General features: G+C 27.7%; 2 protein-coding genes across 2 annotated transcripts; one reads left to right on the top strand and one right to left on the bottom strand.

Moving 5' to 3' along the window:
* Window positions 1-2,767: 2,767 nt before the first annotated feature.
* LOC131641627 (phosphatidylinositol N-acetylglucosaminyltransferase gpi3 subunit-like) lies at window positions 2,768-4,389 on the top strand. Its single transcript, XM_058911931.1, has one exon. The coding sequence runs from the start codon at window positions 2,768-2,770 to the stop codon at window positions 4,247-4,249; it is 1,482 nt and encodes a 493-aa protein (XP_058767914.1). The 3' UTR covers window positions 4,250-4,389.
* A 195-nt stretch (window positions 4,390-4,584) lies between these two features.
* Window positions 4,585-10,346, bottom strand: LOC131641615 (protein NUCLEAR FUSION DEFECTIVE 4-like). The gene is made up of 3 exons (XM_058911923.1): window positions 9,790-10,346; window positions 5,248-6,176; window positions 4,585-5,088 (listed from the first exon to the last, which is right to left on the bottom strand). Exons 1-3 carry the CDS (start codon window positions 10,225-10,227, stop codon window positions 4,602-4,604), a joined length of 1,854 nt encoding a protein of 617 aa, XP_058767906.1. The 5' UTR covers window positions 10,228-10,346; the 3' UTR covers window positions 4,585-4,601.
* Window positions 10,347-20,257: the final 9,911 nt, after the last annotated feature.

The following is a 20,257-nucleotide window of genomic DNA, read 5'->3' as shown; positions in this document are numbered from 1 at the left end:
ACACGAAAAGAGTATAATCACTAACTAGTGAGGTGAATTCTATCAAAAAGTATTATAAGACTTGTGACTTGATGTTACAACGCATGGTGAATGCATGTCGTACTTAGATAATATTATAGATAAAATTATCATTATCTTTTCAAGACTTGACGGATTTAGTAGTTTGTCTTGATCGCTAAAAAATAACCTTAAAAATATGTCCTTAATTTTCTTGTCGTCTTGATTATCGCTAAAGGTAACATTTCTATTTTTTTGGTAATTGAGTTTAGTTCCCTTGAAAACCTTGCTAAGAAATTAAATTGGTTTTCACTTCATGTAACTCTTTTAACAATACATAAATTGTGGCATTATTTGTCACTATCAGATACATCTACAAGGATACACATTCTTTTGGATGAATCAAAATAGAAAGCCTTGTCAATTCTTTTCCAACTTCACAAAAGCTTATTCACATTCATCCATCCAGCTTTTTCTCAACGTGGTGAAGGAATGCAATGTCTTATCGCCAGACATAGCAGTTATCGACCGTATCACTTCTTTGACTTACGTTGGGCTTCAGATTTTAATTATGGCTTGACACTAGTCTAGATTCACCTCGATTCTCCTTCTAGTTAACATAAAACCCTTTTTTTCTTGCTTGTACTCCAAGAAACACTTAGCATGGTTTAAGAGTATGGTGTACTTCCTTAAAGATTGTATCACGTCTTCCTGGTAATCACAATAATTCTTTTCTTCAAGTACCTTCACCATCATGTCGTCTATGTATACTTCTAGGCTATTCCCTATTTGTTTCGAGAACACAATGACCATTAACCTCTGATATGTAGCTACGTTGTTTTTGAGACCAAAGAGAATTACTTGATGATTATAGTTGCATTTGTTACTCATAAAAGTGGTTTTGGATCGGTTTAAAGGGTTCATCTTAATCTAATTGTATCCTGAGTAGGAATTCATAAAACTCAACATCTTGTAATCTAAAACGGTTATAACCTATTTTAAAGAAATTATTATTGTTATTGGTTAATAATAATAAATAATAAATAAAAATAACAATTTATGTAACCTTTTAATCCATTATTAATAATTGCATACAAACCATATTATTTTCTTAACAACATTTTTAAATTTTGGCTTTTTTTTTCACTTTTATTACTATTCCCTTTTAAAACTTTTTTTACCGCAAGAAAATAAATACGCCGAATACATCATATATGAATCAATCATTGTTAACGTAATGAGTCTTGTTTTTTTTAGTAATTAAGGATTAAATAAAAGGGAGTAGTAGGGCTACTCAATCCCAATTACAAAAGAAGAGGGAGATCCATAAACGGTTCCTACCAAAATTACATACCAATTGAGATTTAATGGAAATAATGCAGAGTAACTTTGCAAAATTCGTACAAATTACAATGAGTCTTGATAATTCATGTTTGTTTTTTATTTTATTAACATATTTTCATTTGTAGGTCAACACCATGAATCGAGTCATTACAATGCACGAGTTTAGACAATTTTAAGAAAAAGATGATTTTATTCATCATGAAATAATCTTATTATATTGGAGAATTAAATATATATTATCTATTTTATTTTTCATTATAATATGAAGTTCATTTGAGAACAATAACTATTAGAAATACTTCACTATTTGACTTTTTTTATTTCAATGACTTTTTATTATCTATTTTAATTACAAATTTAATATGTTTTAAAATCTAAAAAAATTGTATGCGTGAATTTTTTTTAATTTATAAATATTTATTATAGATTTTGAATAATCAATTTCATATTTAAAAAATATCTATTGTTTTTGTCGATTTTTATGGAGCATAAAGATTTACATAAATTTAATGATTAATCATTATGAGCTTAATACATACTGCAATAAAAAAGAAGAAAAAATATTTAATAATTAGTTAAAAATAATACATACAATGATTTAATATAATTTTTTTATAATATTAAACTATTCCTTTAAATATGACACATCTTTCAAATTTAAAGAATATAACTAAAATAATAAAATAAAACTTTAATATAAATTAACCCAAATTCTCATATTGTTTAAAAAAAATTATATTAATATGATTTTAAAACATCTTCTTTATAAGATTATATATAATTATACTTACAAAAATATATTTTTCATTTAAAATAATATTTACGATAAAAAAATTTAATTAAATTTGTGTAACGCAGTGTTGTTATATCTAGTCAAGTTTCAATATAGTCAAGCAGTCAGAGAAACGTGACTGTCACATTGATATCCAACTGTCTATAATTCAAAGTTTGTATAATTTTAGCTTTTAAAAAAAAAAATCAAAATACACTTTAGATAGATCAAACGGTTAGGTACTGTTTGACTTCATACAAATTATGATTTCATCGAATAAAAATTGAAAAAGGTACAAGATGCTGTAACACTCAAGTTTTTCCTAACAAAAGCCAAAGAAAACTTAACCATAAATTCAGCATTCAATTAAACTATTCCCTTCACAACACTTGTGCATGTTAAATAATCTCTTTTTTCACTCAACTTGTTAAATAATCTCATTACTTAAGATGCAAAGTCCACTTTTTGCCTCAAAGATAGGCGTGAGAAACGCACTTCCAATAACATTCCAACCCAAACGCACTTTCTCTTCATCAGTGTTTTCATGCCAACCTCCCTAATACATCACACATAGTCTCCACCATTTCCCTTTAACTTTCACAATTTCAACACACAATTCAAAATCAAAAACTAAAATCCCTATCTATAATCTATATGCACAAAGCTTCAGAATTCTCTGATGAAATGGCCTTAAACAACAAATCCAAAAAACCAAATTCCCCTTCAAATTTTTACTTCTTCACAACCCTTTTCTTTATTGTCCTTTTCACTATACCAGCTCTTTTCCTTCTCCACACCCCCACCACCTCTTCTATTTGCACCACCTTTACCTCCCACCACCAATCCAAAACCTGGTCTGGTGATCTTACTTCAGCTGAATTCTCATGGAACAAACTCCAATTTTCTCAACAAAAGAAACCACTTTCACCTCTCAAAATTGCTGTTTTCACTAGAAAATGGCCTATATCCACAACCCCGGGTGGCATGGAACGCCATGCTTATACCCTTCATACTGCTCTAGCTCAAAGAGGACATAAAGTTCATATTTTTACATCACCCCAAGATGAAAAAACCTCAGAAACTCAACAAGGTAAATACCCTTTTATCCATTTTCATGAAGGTGAAATGGGAAAATGGAGATACAACAAAGCATTGGAACAATATGAGGAAGAGAATAAAAAAGAGCCCTTTGATGTTATTCATTCAGAAAGTGTTGCACTTCCTCATTATGTAGCTAGGAACCTCTCAAACCTTGCAGTGTCTTGGCATGGTATAGCACTTGAGAGTTTGCAATCAGGGATTTTTCAGGACTTGGCTAGAAGATCTGATGAGCCCATTTCACCTCTTTTCAACAAAAGTTTGCAGGGTGTTGTACCTAAGGTGTTGAATGAGATAAGATTCTTCAGAAGCTATGCTCATCATGTTGCTATTAGTGATAGTTGTGGTGAGATGCTAAGGGATTTTTATCAGATTCCTAGTAAAAGAGTTCATGTGATTGTGAATGGTGTTGATGAGGATGAGTTTGGAGAAGATGTTGAATTGGGGAGAGAATTTAGAATCAAAATCGGGATTCCGAGGAATGCTAGTTTGGTACTTGGTGTAGCTGGGAGATTGGTTAAAGACAAAGGTCATCATCTACTTCATGAAGCATATTCAAGGCTAATAGCAAAACATCCTAGTGTGTATTTGATTGTTGCTGGTTCTGGACCATGGGAGAACAGGTACAGGGATTTAGGAAAACAGGTTCTTGTTTTGGGATCAATGAGTCCTACCATGTTGAGAGCATTTTATAACGCGATTGACATTTTTGTCAATCCAACACTTAGGCCACAAGGGCTTGATCTTACTTTGATGGAAGCTATGATGAGTGGGAAGCCTCTTTTGGCATCAAGGTTTCCAAGTATTAAAGGTACTCTTTTGGTTGATGATGAGTACGGTTTCATGTTCTCTCCTAATGTAGAGTCCTTATTAGAGGCACTTGAAGATGTTGTAAAGGATGGACCTGTGAGGCTAGCACAAAGAGGAAAGGCTTGTCGCGAATATGCCGCCTCTATGTTTACAGCAAAGAAAATGGCATTAGCATATGAGAGGTTGTTTCGTTGTATAAAAGATCATACATTTTGTATCTACCCTTGAGGCTTAGGCTAGAAACACTTTTTCTTTATTTATTTTGTTTTCATTTTTTCAATACATGAAGATATGAAGCTTATATGTTCTATTCTTTTTTCTTTTTTTTTTTTACTTTTTCACTTTTCTTAATTTTTGTGTGTGCACTGTAGAGCAAAGCAAATTCCTTATTCCTTTTGCTTCTGAATATCTAACTAACCTCTACGATACAACACTACAATACAAACTACATTCCTTAAAAATCACACTAGCTTTTACTCTTACTCTGCTTCTCGACACCTGTACAAGCAAAGCTTATGCTACTGTCGAAATGAATTCAGCCGCACTATGATTGATCATTATGTCTCATTAACAACAAAATTTAAGACACAATAGCATGTGTTGAAGTCCGGTGTTCCTCAAAATGTTCATATGCATGTCTGGTTCTTAGGAATAACAGCATACTAGAACATAGTCCCAGGACAGATATGCATCCCCACCAGACAAAAGTCCAGAAGTAGCATTGCCTTCCCATGCAAACTACTGACTCAGACGTTGTCAAGTTTCCCGGCGTTGAGTGTGCCTGAGCATGGGCATCATAAACTAGTGCAGCGAGGAAACCGTAGAGAAGCGAACCAATGGGGATATTTGTTATGACAATGTTGTGATTGACACCAACGCTGTTGGGTCCAAAAAGCTCGGATGTAACTGAAACCGCAGCTGCAAATATGAAACCAGAACTCATTCCTATTAGTGCAGTTCCTGTATGCAGAGCCAGAGAACTGTCTGATGCAGCGAGCAAGAAGAACGCAATCGGTGTTGGTATAAGTGCAATTGAGAGCCAGCCAGTTCTTGCAAAGTAGAACTTACTGCAATGCAGAAGATAGTTTCATCATAAATGTTATAACTTTATTTACAATATTCACTTCTAATTGAAGAAAAAGAAAACAAAGACTATTTTCTCATATGTAGGACATGTTTGGATTAACTTATTTAAACTTGTCTTATAGAATGAAGATAATGCTTACCTACGAATATAGTCTGGTCCGGCTGAAAGCAAGCGGCCGAAAAACGAAAAGGATGCATAGAGAGTAACAAGGGTAGAAGTACTTGATTTCAGGCCCAGAGATTGAGAAATCTGTCCCAGATTATTGCTATAGACGAGACCAATTGTACCTCCACAGAAGTATGTAATGTAGTATAGCCAAAAGTCTGACCTTCGGAGAAGCACCGCAGCCGAGTGTTCTTCTCCTAGCATTGTCAAGTGATCCTGACCAATCATCCTCTCACAACACATATCACTATCACTTGTCTTCTGACTTGAATACATTGATCCATTGTTGCTTAGCAGGCTGTAAGAATCTCCATTGCCCGTAAGACTATTGTGACGGCTAAGTAGTTCTTTATGCAGCTCAAGAGCATCATCATGAACAAGAAGGAAGCTGGATCCTTCTATCTTAAAGCTGGAATGGATGGTACGTCGAGCCCAAGCCCGGGCATATACAATGCCAGGAATAAACATCGGGAGGGTGAGGAGAAGAATAGTTACACCAAAGTGTAGCCGAGCTGAAGTCATGGAAGAAGCAGTTGAGGCAAACAAGAGGAGATAAAGGCCAGTGAAAATGGCTAGGAAGTTCAAGATTAGAAATACTAGCGAGTCGCGGTTAAATGCGTCTGGTGGAAGAGGATCTACAGGCGGTTGGCGAAGAATTGGAACAATTGCTGCAATGCAAACAAGAAGGGGAACAAGGGCATTCAAAAGAAGATACAGTTCGTCAGATGATGGGTCTATGGAATTGGCAGCAAGAGTATAAAGGGCTGCGCTGACACCATTGAAACTCACAGTAAGTGATAATGCAAGTGTTCGGTGAACCGGAAAATTCCTAATGCAGAGAACAAAACATACAGTATTGAACCAGCAGATGCTACAACCACTTAAAAGACACAGAAGAAACACCTGCCAATAAGAATTCATAGTAAATCAGCTCGGTTGCATAATTATCAGCATATTGGAATTCATGAATGTGTAAAAGTTAATCAGTCTTACCTCAGTTACCCGTAACCATTTACCATGTATAACTACAAAATCACTGAAACTCATTGTTTTAATGTATTCCTCTCAGGTAAAAAAAAACTTTTATTGAATATACAGCATATCTTTACAGGGAAATTACCAGTGTCGGCTGTGTCTCAAATCTAGAGCATCGCTTGTCAAGCTCTTATAGTTTGTAGGAAAAGACTAATTTAGGTAACTTTCATTATGTGTATGTTTGGTGGCGAGATTGTGAAACTGTGGTGACACCTTGTGGCAATCCGAAAGCGCCAAACTTTAGTTTCACAAACTCTGCGACAAAAGAGCATTGGAACACAAGAAATTGAATGTGACGTGATTTGAACACGAGACCAAATATATATGTTATGTTGAAACTTCCAGCTTAAATCAAATAAGTAATAAGCATTTTATTTTAGAGTAAAACCAAGGGAAATAAGAACCCAAAACAAATATCAAGTGAAATTGTTTGATTGATGCAAGCTACAACTGAATTATGAGCTATTCGCTTTGTAAATTGCAACACATTCACATATCTCATGCAATTATTGTTCTAAAGTCTACCATGAAAATCTCAATTGTTAATCTCGAGATCTTTTTAAACAACTTAACCTTATTCCACTAAGACTATGTACAATGGTTACATTATTCAACACCCTACTTTTTCACTTTTTATCTTCCACATCATTTTCTCTCTCTTCCACCTAATAATTCAACACCTATTCAATTTTTTTTCACTACAATGGTTTTGTTTAATAAAATTCAACACCCTACCCCACATCATATTCTTATTTTCTTTTAAAGTTTTGTTTTTATGATTATATATTAATATCTATTATCAATTAAAAGTGAATTTTTTTTTATGAGTCCAAATCAAATGAACCAAGTCTCTATTTATAGAGGAAAAAAAATAATAAATTTTGATAAAAATAAAAATAAATAAAAAATTTATTTACTATGAAATAATTAATTTTAAATGATTAAAAGAAAATAAAATCTAAATAATCACAACAACCAATAAAATTGTGTAAAGTGTTGCATGTGGCCCCACCTTTTTCTCATTCAACATGTTGAATCTTTTCAACACCAATTAATCCACATCACATTAAACACCTCATTCAACAAACCATTGTAGACATTCAACTATTGAATAATTTTTTCAACACCCCATTGTAAATGGTCTAAGGCTATGTTTGGATATCATAAAATCAACGTAGCGGAATGGAGCGGAGCGGAGTAAGATGGAGCGGAGTGGAACGGAGCGGAACGAAGATACCATTCCATTGTTTGGAAATTTTAGGACGGAACAAGATAAGTTGTTCATTCCGCCCAAATCGGAGGGTAAGAAAAATGATGGTAAGTGATGGAATGGAATGGAATCCATACCACTCTATTCCGCTCTGTTCCATCCGTTTTTAAATTATCCAAACAATGGAATATCATTTTATTCCATCCCATTCCGCTCCGCTCCATCCGGTTCCATCAATCCAAACAAAGCCTAAGGGGGTCAACTATATGGATCAACTTTCGATACAATATTTTATCCAAGACGGTGTTTCTATCTTAATCGGTAATTTCAAAATCTTTCTGAATAACTTTTCTTATAATTTTTCTAAATCTTTTTCTATCTCTAATTGTTTGACTTCTTTCATTCTGATCTATTCTTTATTTGAGAGATGTATAAAGTCTAGAAAAAAAAATTGTTGTACCTAATATTCGATCTTATTTTCCTAAATGATTTGACCTTAAGTAGAGTTCATCAAATACTTGAACTCAATCACTTGGTGATTAGCAGAAAATACATTTGAATGCACATTCATTATTTCATATATAATTTTAAAAATAAAATATAGAATTTACAACTAATGATTAAGGAATATAAATCCAATGATAACCAATGTCACTACAGGTTTTTTCTGGTACAGGTCACATAAGTTGTATACTATTGCAATAATAATTATGATTAAGGAATATAATTTATTTGCTAAAACATGGCTGCTCTAGTTTTTAAAGCAAATAAGAAAGAATTGCTTAGCTGTGCTTTTGGAACCATTCTTAAAACCACAAGAATATACAATGAATGAATCCTTGAAAGCCACCGAAAAACCAGATCTCAAACATAAACGACAAAACATTAAACTCAATATAACCAAACACACAACGTCACAACCTTCAAAACAGGAAAACATGATGACAACGATATTTCAAATATATGTGCCATAAACTTAAATCAAAATTAATTGATATGACTAAGCAATAAAACATTTTTAAGATTAAATTTTTTGATATGCCTCATCATTAGAATATTTTAATAATTAATTGATATGACTAAGCAATAAAACATTTTTAAGATTAAATTTTTTGATATGCCTCATCATTAGAATATTTTAATTGGATGTTTGTGCAATACTTATTTACAGTTACAATGCATTACCATTAAATTCAAAAGAGAAAATGAATGGTGCACTCATACCGTCAACTAATGACAACCATCTATTCTGTTAAATTATCATCTATCCTGTTAAATTAGACTGTAAATTTTAAATTATTAGTATGATTTGACACTTTAAAATATTTTAATTGGATGTTTGTATAATACTTATTTACCATGAGAGTACACTGCCATTAAACTCGAAAGAGAAAATGGATAGTGTACTAATAGTGTAAATTATTTTTATATTGTCAACCAATGACAACCTTGTTTCCTGCCAAATCAGACTCTAAATTTTAAATTATTAGTATGATTTGACACTTTAAAATATTTTAATTAGATGTTTATGTAATACTTATTTACGCTGACAGTACACTACCATTATCCATTATACTCAAAAGAGAAAATGGATTGTGCACTTACATTATAAATTATTTTCACACTGTCAATCAATGACAATTATGTATTCTGCTAAATTAGACTGTAAATTTTAAATTATTTATATGATTTAATACTTTAAAATATTTTAATTAGATGTATATGTAATATTTTATTTACACTACCAGAGCACTGTGTCTTTCATTAATAGTTCTAAGTAGACATAGAAAAACAGAAAAATCCAAAAACAAAAAGAAAAGAAAACTATTTAAATAAAAATTTAATTGAGATACAACCACAATATAAAAATGGTATAACAATATATCTTATATCATTCTGTTATGTGATATAAATAATTTAAAATTTTCAATCTAATTTAAGGGGATATACAACAATGTAAACACATAGTCTCTTTTCTCTTTTAATTAAGTTGAAAACAGTACAATTAACCTGGAGTACTTGAAATTTTCAACCCATAACTACTAACTCCACCATGCATAGGATGTTCTTTTACGTTTACTACCTGAGCTGATATAGCGAGAAATAACTATTTAAATTTATTACATTGATAATTAATTTTAATTATCACATTATTATTTTCAAATTTAAAAAAAGGTAAATTCTTTATTAACATTAATGAAGCTAAGTTTAATTAATATAAAAAAAAAATTACTTGTAATGTAAAAAAGTGTAAGAAGAGATTGAAATTACCAGAAAATAAGGCAAATCGATGAAATGGTTGATGAGAAGCCATTGAAGACCATACCCAAAAAAACCCATGAATGCCGTAATAAACATAACAACCGAAACAGGAAGATAAATAAGCGCCAAACCAGAAGACCAACCGAAAACCTTCCCCATATCATTCGCGGTGGCCAAATAATTAAGCTGCGCCTGAGAAATTCCGAGTGCGGCTTTCAACGACGACGAGTATTGCGAGAAATCAAAATTCGTTCCGGTGAAAGCCTGAATCCAAATCGTGACGACAAGGATCATCCATTTTCTGGATTGTCCCGCCATGAAGAGGAGTAATCGTTTCGTAAACGGAGGAGCTCGCCGCCGTGGGGACGCGGTGGTTGGTTTTGTTGCTGAATGGTGGAAATTGAAATTGATATTGAATCTGTTATTAGTGTCTCTGCGTGGCCTCATTTTGGTGGATTTATATATATATTTTTTGTTGAGAAGAAATATAATTTTGATTTTTTTGTTTTATTTAGAAAAATTGGAAGTGCGATGCGTCAGTTTCGTAGTAGTATTTTTCCATGAATTACGTCCCTACCATCGTGCTTTTGTCATCTTTGTATGGGGCTCAGCTAATATATACATAATACAGTCACAGGAAGCATCGTGTCTTGTTTTAGATTTTGTCTTTATAAATAAAATAACTCATGTGTAATTTAATACCACTCCACTCCTATCTTTAATATAAGAGAGTTTTTTTTATTCATTCAATAATTAATTTTTTTTAATAAACAAATTTGATTAATTCAAAAGAAAAAAATATACAAAGTGATTTCATGGATCTAACTGACAAAAAGAGACAAAATTTAAAAGAGAGCATCATTAGACTAATTATCATTAGACGAGCAATCTGCTTTCTAATTTTAATACTATACTACCCTCTATACACTATTTTATCAATTATAGAATATTGTTCTTAAAATCTTGTCAATCCAGAGCCTCCATACGCTGTATATAGTTTCAGTGACCACTAGTTTCATAATTTTTGCTTTCCACCCCTTTCCTTTACATTGTTTCATAATCCATGGAAGTTCTTGATTCCACTCCTCTTATATGTGGGCAATTTGAATCCATTCCATCACTTGATTCCAAATAATTTTAACAGTACCACATTCAAAGAAGAGGTGATCTCTAGTTTCCACATTATTATCAATTAGACCAAATCTATGAAGCTTTTTTTAGCAAGCTTACTATGACATGTAAGCCACAGCATCATGATCACTCGAAGACGAGCTATATTAAGTTTATTCCATATCACTGTTTGAGATCATAATTAAACTATGTTTTTATTCAGGTAAATTATTAAATTTTGTTTTTGGTCCTATAAAAAAATGTGGTATGTCCTGATACTTATAAAATTATTATGCATGTAGTTTTAGTCTCTATTATTAAATTAATATATTTTTTTGAATGATTATTTTGCAGACATATTTAGAACGTTACTAAAAGTTTCTTAAAAAAAACTCAAAATTTGATTTCTAAGTTAAGATTTTCATTACATTTATCATTATCTTTTAAAATTTAAAAAAATTATATTTAATTCTTCTCATTTTAAAAAATTCTAAAATTTAGTAAATAAATATTTTATAGTGTTGTAAATATCTATGAAAAAAATTCTTCAAAAATTTAAAAGATAATTAAATAATTTTAAAAATAATAGAGACTAAAATTACATACATATAAATTTTGTAGAGACTAAAATATGTCATTTTTTAATAGGAATTTTATATGTCATTCCTCTCATCTCTCATTATAAAATGCTCTCACTTGATATGCTCCATATATATATATATTAGTTAATAAATTTAGGAGATAAATTTTCTAAGAACAAGCAGTTTATATATTTTGAAAAGATAATATTTTTTAATTCATTGAACAATAATAATGTATCTAATCAATATAAAGCATATAAAGTTATGTAAATACAATTTTATTTTTAATAAATGTTTTTTCTTCTTAAAATAACATCAATGAATATGATAGGTTTATTTTCATATATTGTTAAAATACAATGTTAAATTGTAAATGCCAAACGATATCAATCTTTTAAATAATAATAATAATAATAATAATAATAATAATAATAATAATAATAATAAGAAATACTATTTTATATTTATTTGGGAAGATCAACTTAATTAATATGAAAGTATAGTTTAAGTGAAATATATTCAATATATTGGTGGTGTATGTTAGCTATTTCACTAATGTTATTTTGACACTATTTTTTCCACCATTACACTGTTTATCATATTTATTAAGTTAATAATATTTTTAAAATAAAATTATATTATTTATAAAAAAAAATTAAATTTACTTTGTAACACAAATATAAGATATATTGCGTCATTAATCAATTTTATCATGAATTTAATTAGTATACACGGACGGTGTAAAGAGATATTAAACTCTCAATTAATTGTGATCGTTAAATTTTTACTAGACTTTAACTTTTATTTTAATTATCTATAAAACAACACCTTTGAATAGTTATGATGCATTGACCATCTTAAAAAAATTTGCAGTGAGAGTACATGACAATTAATCTCTTTTATCATTGCATTAACCATACAAATATATTTTATTAACCACTTATTTAACTTAATTTATTAATCACTTTTTGTAATTTTACTAACCAATAAAATATTTATTAGTAATATAATTTGTTTTTTTGCAATGTACTTACGATTTATGATTATGTCAATTATTGTTTGAGTAATTTATTGACATTAGAATTTTTGAGACATAACATTTGTAAATTGCTGTTAAATTTTTTATTTATTACGATTAATTTTATTATTTGAGATTATAATAAATAATTTTTTAAAGACATGTAATATTTTATGAAACTCAATAATTTATTTTAAATATTATCTTTTTATTAAAATATATTTTAATTCTCTAAGTATTATGTAAAAGTATTATGTAAGTGATGGACATATCATATCGGTGTGACTTGTTTGACATGATTATTGTATGATAGAGAAAATAATTGAATATTAATTTAAATATTTTTCAAAACTCTTAATTTTAATTCAATTACTATTCTCTATCAAGTTAAAAAAATTATATGTCAATCTTATATAATGAAAAATAAATATTATTTATTCAATATAATATTATTTTATAAAAATTTATATGGAGGATATTGTAGTCTTATGTTATTAATTAAAATTTATGACTACTTTTATTATATCTTTAATATTAAATAAATCAAAGTCTCATTTTTTTTCTTCCGTATAATATAAATGTAAAGACGAGAGTTCGAACTCACATCATTCTACTTGTTCACCTTTAAAAATGGTGAATTTCGGCTTACTCATTTTAGAATTCTATATATATGTCTCGAAATATATTAATTTGCGAATATTGGCAATGCCATTTTACCACATAGCTACCTTTTAAAAAACACTATAATTACTACTTTGTTATGAAATAAGGAGAAAGAAGATAGATAAGAAGAGAGAAAGATAAGAACAATTTTGTGTTGTTATTCTTCAGGAACTAAAATAATTTGTTTTGCCATCCTCCTGGATGCTTGATAGATTCTTCAAGAACTATATAGATAATTGGTTTTGCTATCTTTCAAGGATGCTTAATAAGTTCTTCATGAATTTATATAATCCAAGGATGTTTGATAATCTTCATTAATTTTTTTCCCTAATAAATACATTGTAAATAAAAGATAGAAAATATATATTAAAAAATAATAATATTACCTTTTGTAAATAAAGGATAGAAAATATATGTAGTTCACCCTAAAAGCTTGTTTTCGTATACTCTATTTTGAATTTCAAGATTCATAACCTAAATAAATACTTTTACTCCAAAATCTAATGTGTAATGTTATACCAAATTAGGGGTGGACAATTAGTCGGTTTGGGTCGGTATCGGACCTAAAATTTAAATTCGACGTAATTTGTGGTTTCATTTTAATGACTCAATTTCGACCGAAAAAAATTTGGTTACCGTCGGTTTGGGTTAAATCGGTTAAGCGGGTAAGTCGGGTGAATTTTATCGATTTTATATTTATTGGAATAAACTCATTAAAATGACTATTTTTTTATAAAATTTCACATATTTATTTTTTAATTGTAAAAAAATAAACAAAATTTTAGAATAATTAAAGAATAACAATTTTTTATTATTAATTATTATGTGATAACATTTCACATATTATTGAAATTATTTTGGTCATTGTCACACTTTAAACTACAAGTTAAATAACATTTAAAATTTTTTAGGACATGTTTGATAACACAACAATATCGTTAAACTATAAAATGATAAAAATCTGACAATATTGTGACTTTTATTTTTATAATATGTTAGTTTTATAATAATAATAAAAATAAATAAACTAAATATTGATTGAGTTTGGTCGAATTTGATTTTTGACGGATTTAAAATAATCATCCGAGCTCGATCGAAACAACTCTACAATATCTAAATTAAACAACTAAATCAATCCAACACCCAATTCGACCCGTTTCGATTACACAAAATAACCAACGGATCGGTCGGTTTGAATCGGGCTGATAAAATTTGTCCACCCCTATACCAAATCCAAATCATGAGTGAAATTTGTGTTCTTTGCATGACTTAATGTAGTTAGTTCCATCTAGGATGTTTTCCATCAAATCTTATACTATCTCGATATTAATATAGCTCTATATCACCTCTGATTAGTCCATTGAAAAGACTCCTCCAATTTTAGAAGACTCCAAGCTACTCCCTCCGTCTCATAATAAGTGTCCTATTTGAGTTTTGCACGGTTCTTAAGAAAATGATTGAATGTGTTGGTTTTAATGATAAAGTTAATATCATATACTAAAATACCCTTATTTTTTATAGGTAGTAAAGTAGTTGAAAAACGAAAAAATTAATAAATAGGGGTATAGTAGTGGAAAAAATTAATAAATGTTACATTGATTTTCTAAAGAGACATTTATTTTGATACATGAAAAAAATGCAAATGAGACATTTATTATGAGACGGAGGGAGTACATGTTCTTCCTTACAAATCATTTCCACTTCATCAAGTTACCAAATTGAAGTGATGGAGAAAGATATTATTCAAATGAAAAAAATGAAAACTTTGAATTTAATTATATAGTACCTGATAGATGTTTAATGAAAAAATGAAAGGAAAAAAGAGCAAATACAGTAGAAACTCTTTAAATTAATAATGTGAGGACTGGAAAAATTTATTAATTTAGAGAGTTATTAATTTATCGATAAATTAATAATTATTAATTTAAAGAGTTTTTAAGTAATTATATTGTACATACCAAACAAAAACGCAAATTTGTCTATGCCGCTTAGAATTACGTTACAGCAAACCTTGGGACTCAATGTAAATTAGTAACTACTGTGTTCATATGCATTGGAAATCAATAATGACTTTTGAAGTTCGATAAATGTAAACAAAAGGAATAAATGTGTTCAATGTATTCTTAAAGGAAAACATACAACTATTGAATCATATTTCAATAGCGTGTAATATATTTTTTTTTCCAGTTTTTATGAATTATTAATTTATGATTTTTTTTGGGACCGAAAATTATAAAGGGATCTCTCGAAAAATTATTATCTTATTATTTTATCGAGTTTTTTAATTTTTTACATTGGCCCAAGTCGGAACCAGACAAATTTATTATTTTAGAGAGTTTATTAATTTACCGAGTATTAATATAAAGAGTTTTTATTGAGGAAAATTGAAAAAAAAACTGAAACTTTTGAAACAAAAACAGAAGAAAATCTTTTTATTTTTGGGCTAATATGCCCTTTTCTTAAAAAAAAAAAAAATTAGTAAAATTATTAATGAAATATGTATAAAATAAATAATTAATAACATATATTTTTGGATAATAACATTAATAAAACAATTATATATTTGTAATAAATAAAATTTTAAATTTTTTAATTTTTATATTATAAAAAAATGCCCAAAAAAACAAGTGTCCTATTTTGTGTCCAAGTAACATTATTCTTTAAAAAATAGCATAATGTTTTCTTAAAAAAATCATTTAATTTAAATAAATCTTAAATTTCAAATTTTTAATAAGAGTACCTCCTAATTTTTATAATAAATACATTATGAATTGATTATTTTAATAACCAATAAAATAAAATATTATAATATTATTTTGAAAAGGTTTCTTATCAAATTTTACCTTCGAATTAATTTTAGGACTACACGCTCCTTATAATTAGTTGTAGTATAATATATTGCTCAATGTAACTTAGTAGATCATTTCATATTATTATATATGAAAATGGATCCAACACGATATACATATTCTTAATACTTTATGAGTGAACTTACATTAGATGCCAGCAGCTTAACCAATCAAGGTACAGGGAGCACCATGTGTTAATTAACTCGAAATCATGTTATTTTTCAATATTATATATGTTAATTAAGAACTTGAGAATATTCTTTGTGCTTTTTTGTCTGGTGTTTTAGCTGTGGCGGATCCAAATGTTTGTGGTGACTCTGGAGCTTGATGAAGTTTCCTTTGCATTTTCTCAATCAAATTTTTTATATTTTAGTATTTGTACGATGTACATAATGCAGCATAACCGCACAATTTACGCAAAAGGAGTAGTTATTAAAATAAATAATATATATATATATATATATATATATATATATATATATATATATATATATATATATATATATATATATATATATATATATATATATATATATATATAATCAAATGACACAAATGTGTCAAAATTTAATTTGACACTAAATCTAAACCGATAAAATAATTGATCGAACGGTGATACAAATAGCTAATTTTTTAGGAGAAAAATATGCTATAATCTTTACTATAGTTTATATATTTATTTTAATATTCCCTAGTATAAAATATAATTTATTTATTGTAGCTCATGTATTGATGTTAATAGTATAAAATAAATTAATTTATTATAGCCTATGTATTTATTTTAAGAATTTTTTTAATAATAGTAATAAACTTTTAAGAATTCTTTTAATAATAGTAATAATACAATTATTTTTTATTTAAAACCGATCACAGTTTAAAATAATACTATGTATCTAAGAATTTTCTTAAGCTATATCATCTAGTCTATAATATAAGAAAATTAATGGTTGTGAAAAAGTCCAAAATACTCTTATTTGATTTTTTCCACCACATTAAAATTGTGGTTTTTTGGTCTTTGTACCATAAAGTTCTTAATTTTATTATTAAAATAATACAACTTTTATATTTTATCAAACTTATCAAATCTCTCTTTATTCTCTATTTTTTTTCTCTTTTATCACTTTCTCACTTCTTTCTTACAAAAAAAAAATTATTATTGATATATTTTTTTATATACGAAAAATGGTATTTATGATCGAAATATATTTTAGTCAAAAATGATATACGGGAAAAATTATTCAAAAAATCAATTATTGATCTAAATATTTTTATATATGAAAAATAATATTTTTATATATCAAACATTTTTGTAAATGATACCAAAATAAAAATAATATTTGTGATCAAATCTATTCAGGAAAAATCTATTATTTACGAAAAATAGTATTTATGATCAAAATATTTTTTATTCAAAAATGATATAGGAAAAAAAATATTATTGATCTAAATATTTTAATATACGAAATTTACTATTGATCCAAATATTTTTCTAAATGATTCCTAAACAAAAATGAAGTTTGTATACGTTAAAAAAATCTATTATTAACCTAAATATTTTTATATGCGAAAAATGTTATTTATGATCCAAATATTTTTTATTCAAAAATGGAATAGGCCAAAAAATCTATTATTGATCTAAATATTTTTATATACGAAAATTTGATATTGATCCAAATATTTTTGTAAATGACACCTAAACAAAAATAATATTTGTATATGGAAAAAAACCTATTATTTACGAAAAATGGTATTTATGACCCAAATATTTTTATTCCAAAATGATATACGGGAAAATAATCTACTATTGATCTAAATATTTTTATATACGAAATTTACTATTGATCCAAATATCTTTGTAAATGATACCTAAACAAAAATGAGGTTTGTATACGGAAAAAAACTATTATTGATCTAAATATTTTTATATACGAGAAATGGTATTTATGATCAAATATTTTTGATCTAAAAATGGTATACGGTAAAAAATCTATTATTGATCTAAATATTTTTTAATACGAAAATTTAATATTGATCCAAATATTTTTGTAAATGATACCCAAATAAAAATAATATTTGTATTATTATTTACGAAAAATCTTATTTATGATCCAAATATTTTTATTCAAAAATGGTATATGGGAAAACATCTACTATTGATGTAAATATTTTTATATACGAAATTTACTATTGAACCAAATATTTTTGTAAATGATACTTAAACAAAAATGAAGTCTGTATACGGGAAAAAATATACTATTGACCTAAATATTTTTATATACGAGAAATTGTACTTATGATCAAATATTTTTGATCAAAAAATGGTATACGGGAAAAAATATATTATTGATCTAAATATTTTAATATACGAAAATTTAATATTGATCCAAATATTTTTGTAAATGATACCTAAACAAAAATAATATTTGTATGCGGAAATAAAATCTATTATTTACGAAAAATGGTATTTTTGACCCAAATATTTTTTATTTAAAAATGGTATACGGGAAAAAATTTATTATTGATCTAAATATTTTTATATACGAAATTTACTATTGATCCAAATATTTTTGTTAATGATACCTAAACAAAAATGAAGTCTGTATACGGGAAAGAAATCTATTATTGATTTAAATATTTTTATATACGAGAAATAGTATTTATGATTAAATATTTTTAATCCAAAAATGGTATACGGGAAAAAATCTATTATTGATCTAAATATTTTTATATATGAAATAATCAATTATTTATCTAAATTTTTTTTCTTTTTTAATATTTTTATTTAAAATAAATGATGTATCCAAATTCGCATAACCGAACAGAACCTGTGCGTATACACGGGTTTGTTACTAGTTTTTTTTAATAGTATGAAAATTGATTACTTTTTTATATGCATGTGGTGTAAATTGATTCCTTTCTTTTTATATGCATGTAGTAGGTTTGATATGACTCCTTTTCTTCTCTCCTATGTGCTAAACGCGTCATTAGTTCTTAAAGTTGTGCATAGATAGCCATAGCCCCCTAATTTTGGAACTTTGATTTGGAGGCTGTAAAATCTTAAGGAAAAGGAGAATGCCTTGTTTTGGAAAACTATTTTGTATTAAGTCATCGAATTCCATGTTACAACATTATTACTTTGACTAAATATTCCATCTTACCTGCCACAAGAGCAAATGGCAAATCAAACCATGTGCTTCAAGATTAGCCAAAAGAATATGGGTATTGTAATTCATCTTAAGTGGCATTTTGAGTTTCTTGCAAACAAGTGATTTGCAACACAAATAAACTCTCATTTATGGATTGTTTTGAAACACTACAATAAATAATATTTTTTTTATGATAAACCTTTTATAACGAAGAATAAAAAATTAATGATATATATATATATATATATATATATATATATATATATATATATATATATATATATATATATATATATATATATATATATATATATATATATATTTAGAGTTTAAGGTTCGATTCTCCACTCCAACAATTTATTTTTAATATATATATATATATATATATATATATATATATATATATATATATATATTAAGAAACAAATAGGCGCATTTATTTTTAATAGATTTTATGTCAGATATATTACCTCGGTTTTCTTTAAAATCGAGATAAAAACTCTCTAATTTTTATTTTTTTTAGAACCAAAAAGACGTATTTATTTATTTTATAAATTTTATGTTGGATATGTTACATCGGTTTTCAGTAAAACCGCGATAAATACTCTTTATATTTTTTATTCCCTCAGTGTCTAACTCATTCACTTTTCGAGCCCTAGTTATAGCGAAAGAACACCATTATTCTCCAGGGAAGACGGAAGCCCTAGCGAACAAAAAAACTCTCTCACCATCGTTCTCCGGTATGTTATTTTTCTTGTTGTTGTTCATTATTGTTGTTCTTGTTGTTCTTTATTTTTGTTGGTTGTGTACTTTTTTATTTTATTTTCAGAAGCTTTATGTGATTATGGATCGTAGTTGAATGAAAGCCAATAAATTAAGTAAATGTGATGGGGAGAAAGGTTCCTGCCAAGGTGATGTGGTACCTACAGATAATTTCAAGGTTCAAGAGATTGTTTGCTAATGTTAGTGACACAGATAATACTAGATGACATGCAGATTAAGGAGTGTGTGATGGAAAAATTTGCCATGTAGCTAACTCAGTGCAATGGAAGAAAATTAATTCCTTGTTTCCAAAATTTTCCCTTGAACCGAGGAACCTTAGACTCGGAC

This window comes from Vicia villosa, linkage group LG1 (assembly GCF_029867415.1).
Source record: "Vicia villosa cultivar HV-30 ecotype Madison, WI linkage group LG1, Vvil1.0, whole genome shotgun sequence".
NCBI lineage: Eukaryota > Viridiplantae > Streptophyta > Magnoliopsida > Fabales > Fabaceae > Vicia > Vicia villosa.
Note: the sequence above shows the minus strand (reverse complement) of the source record. Positions and strands in the feature narration are given on the sequence as shown.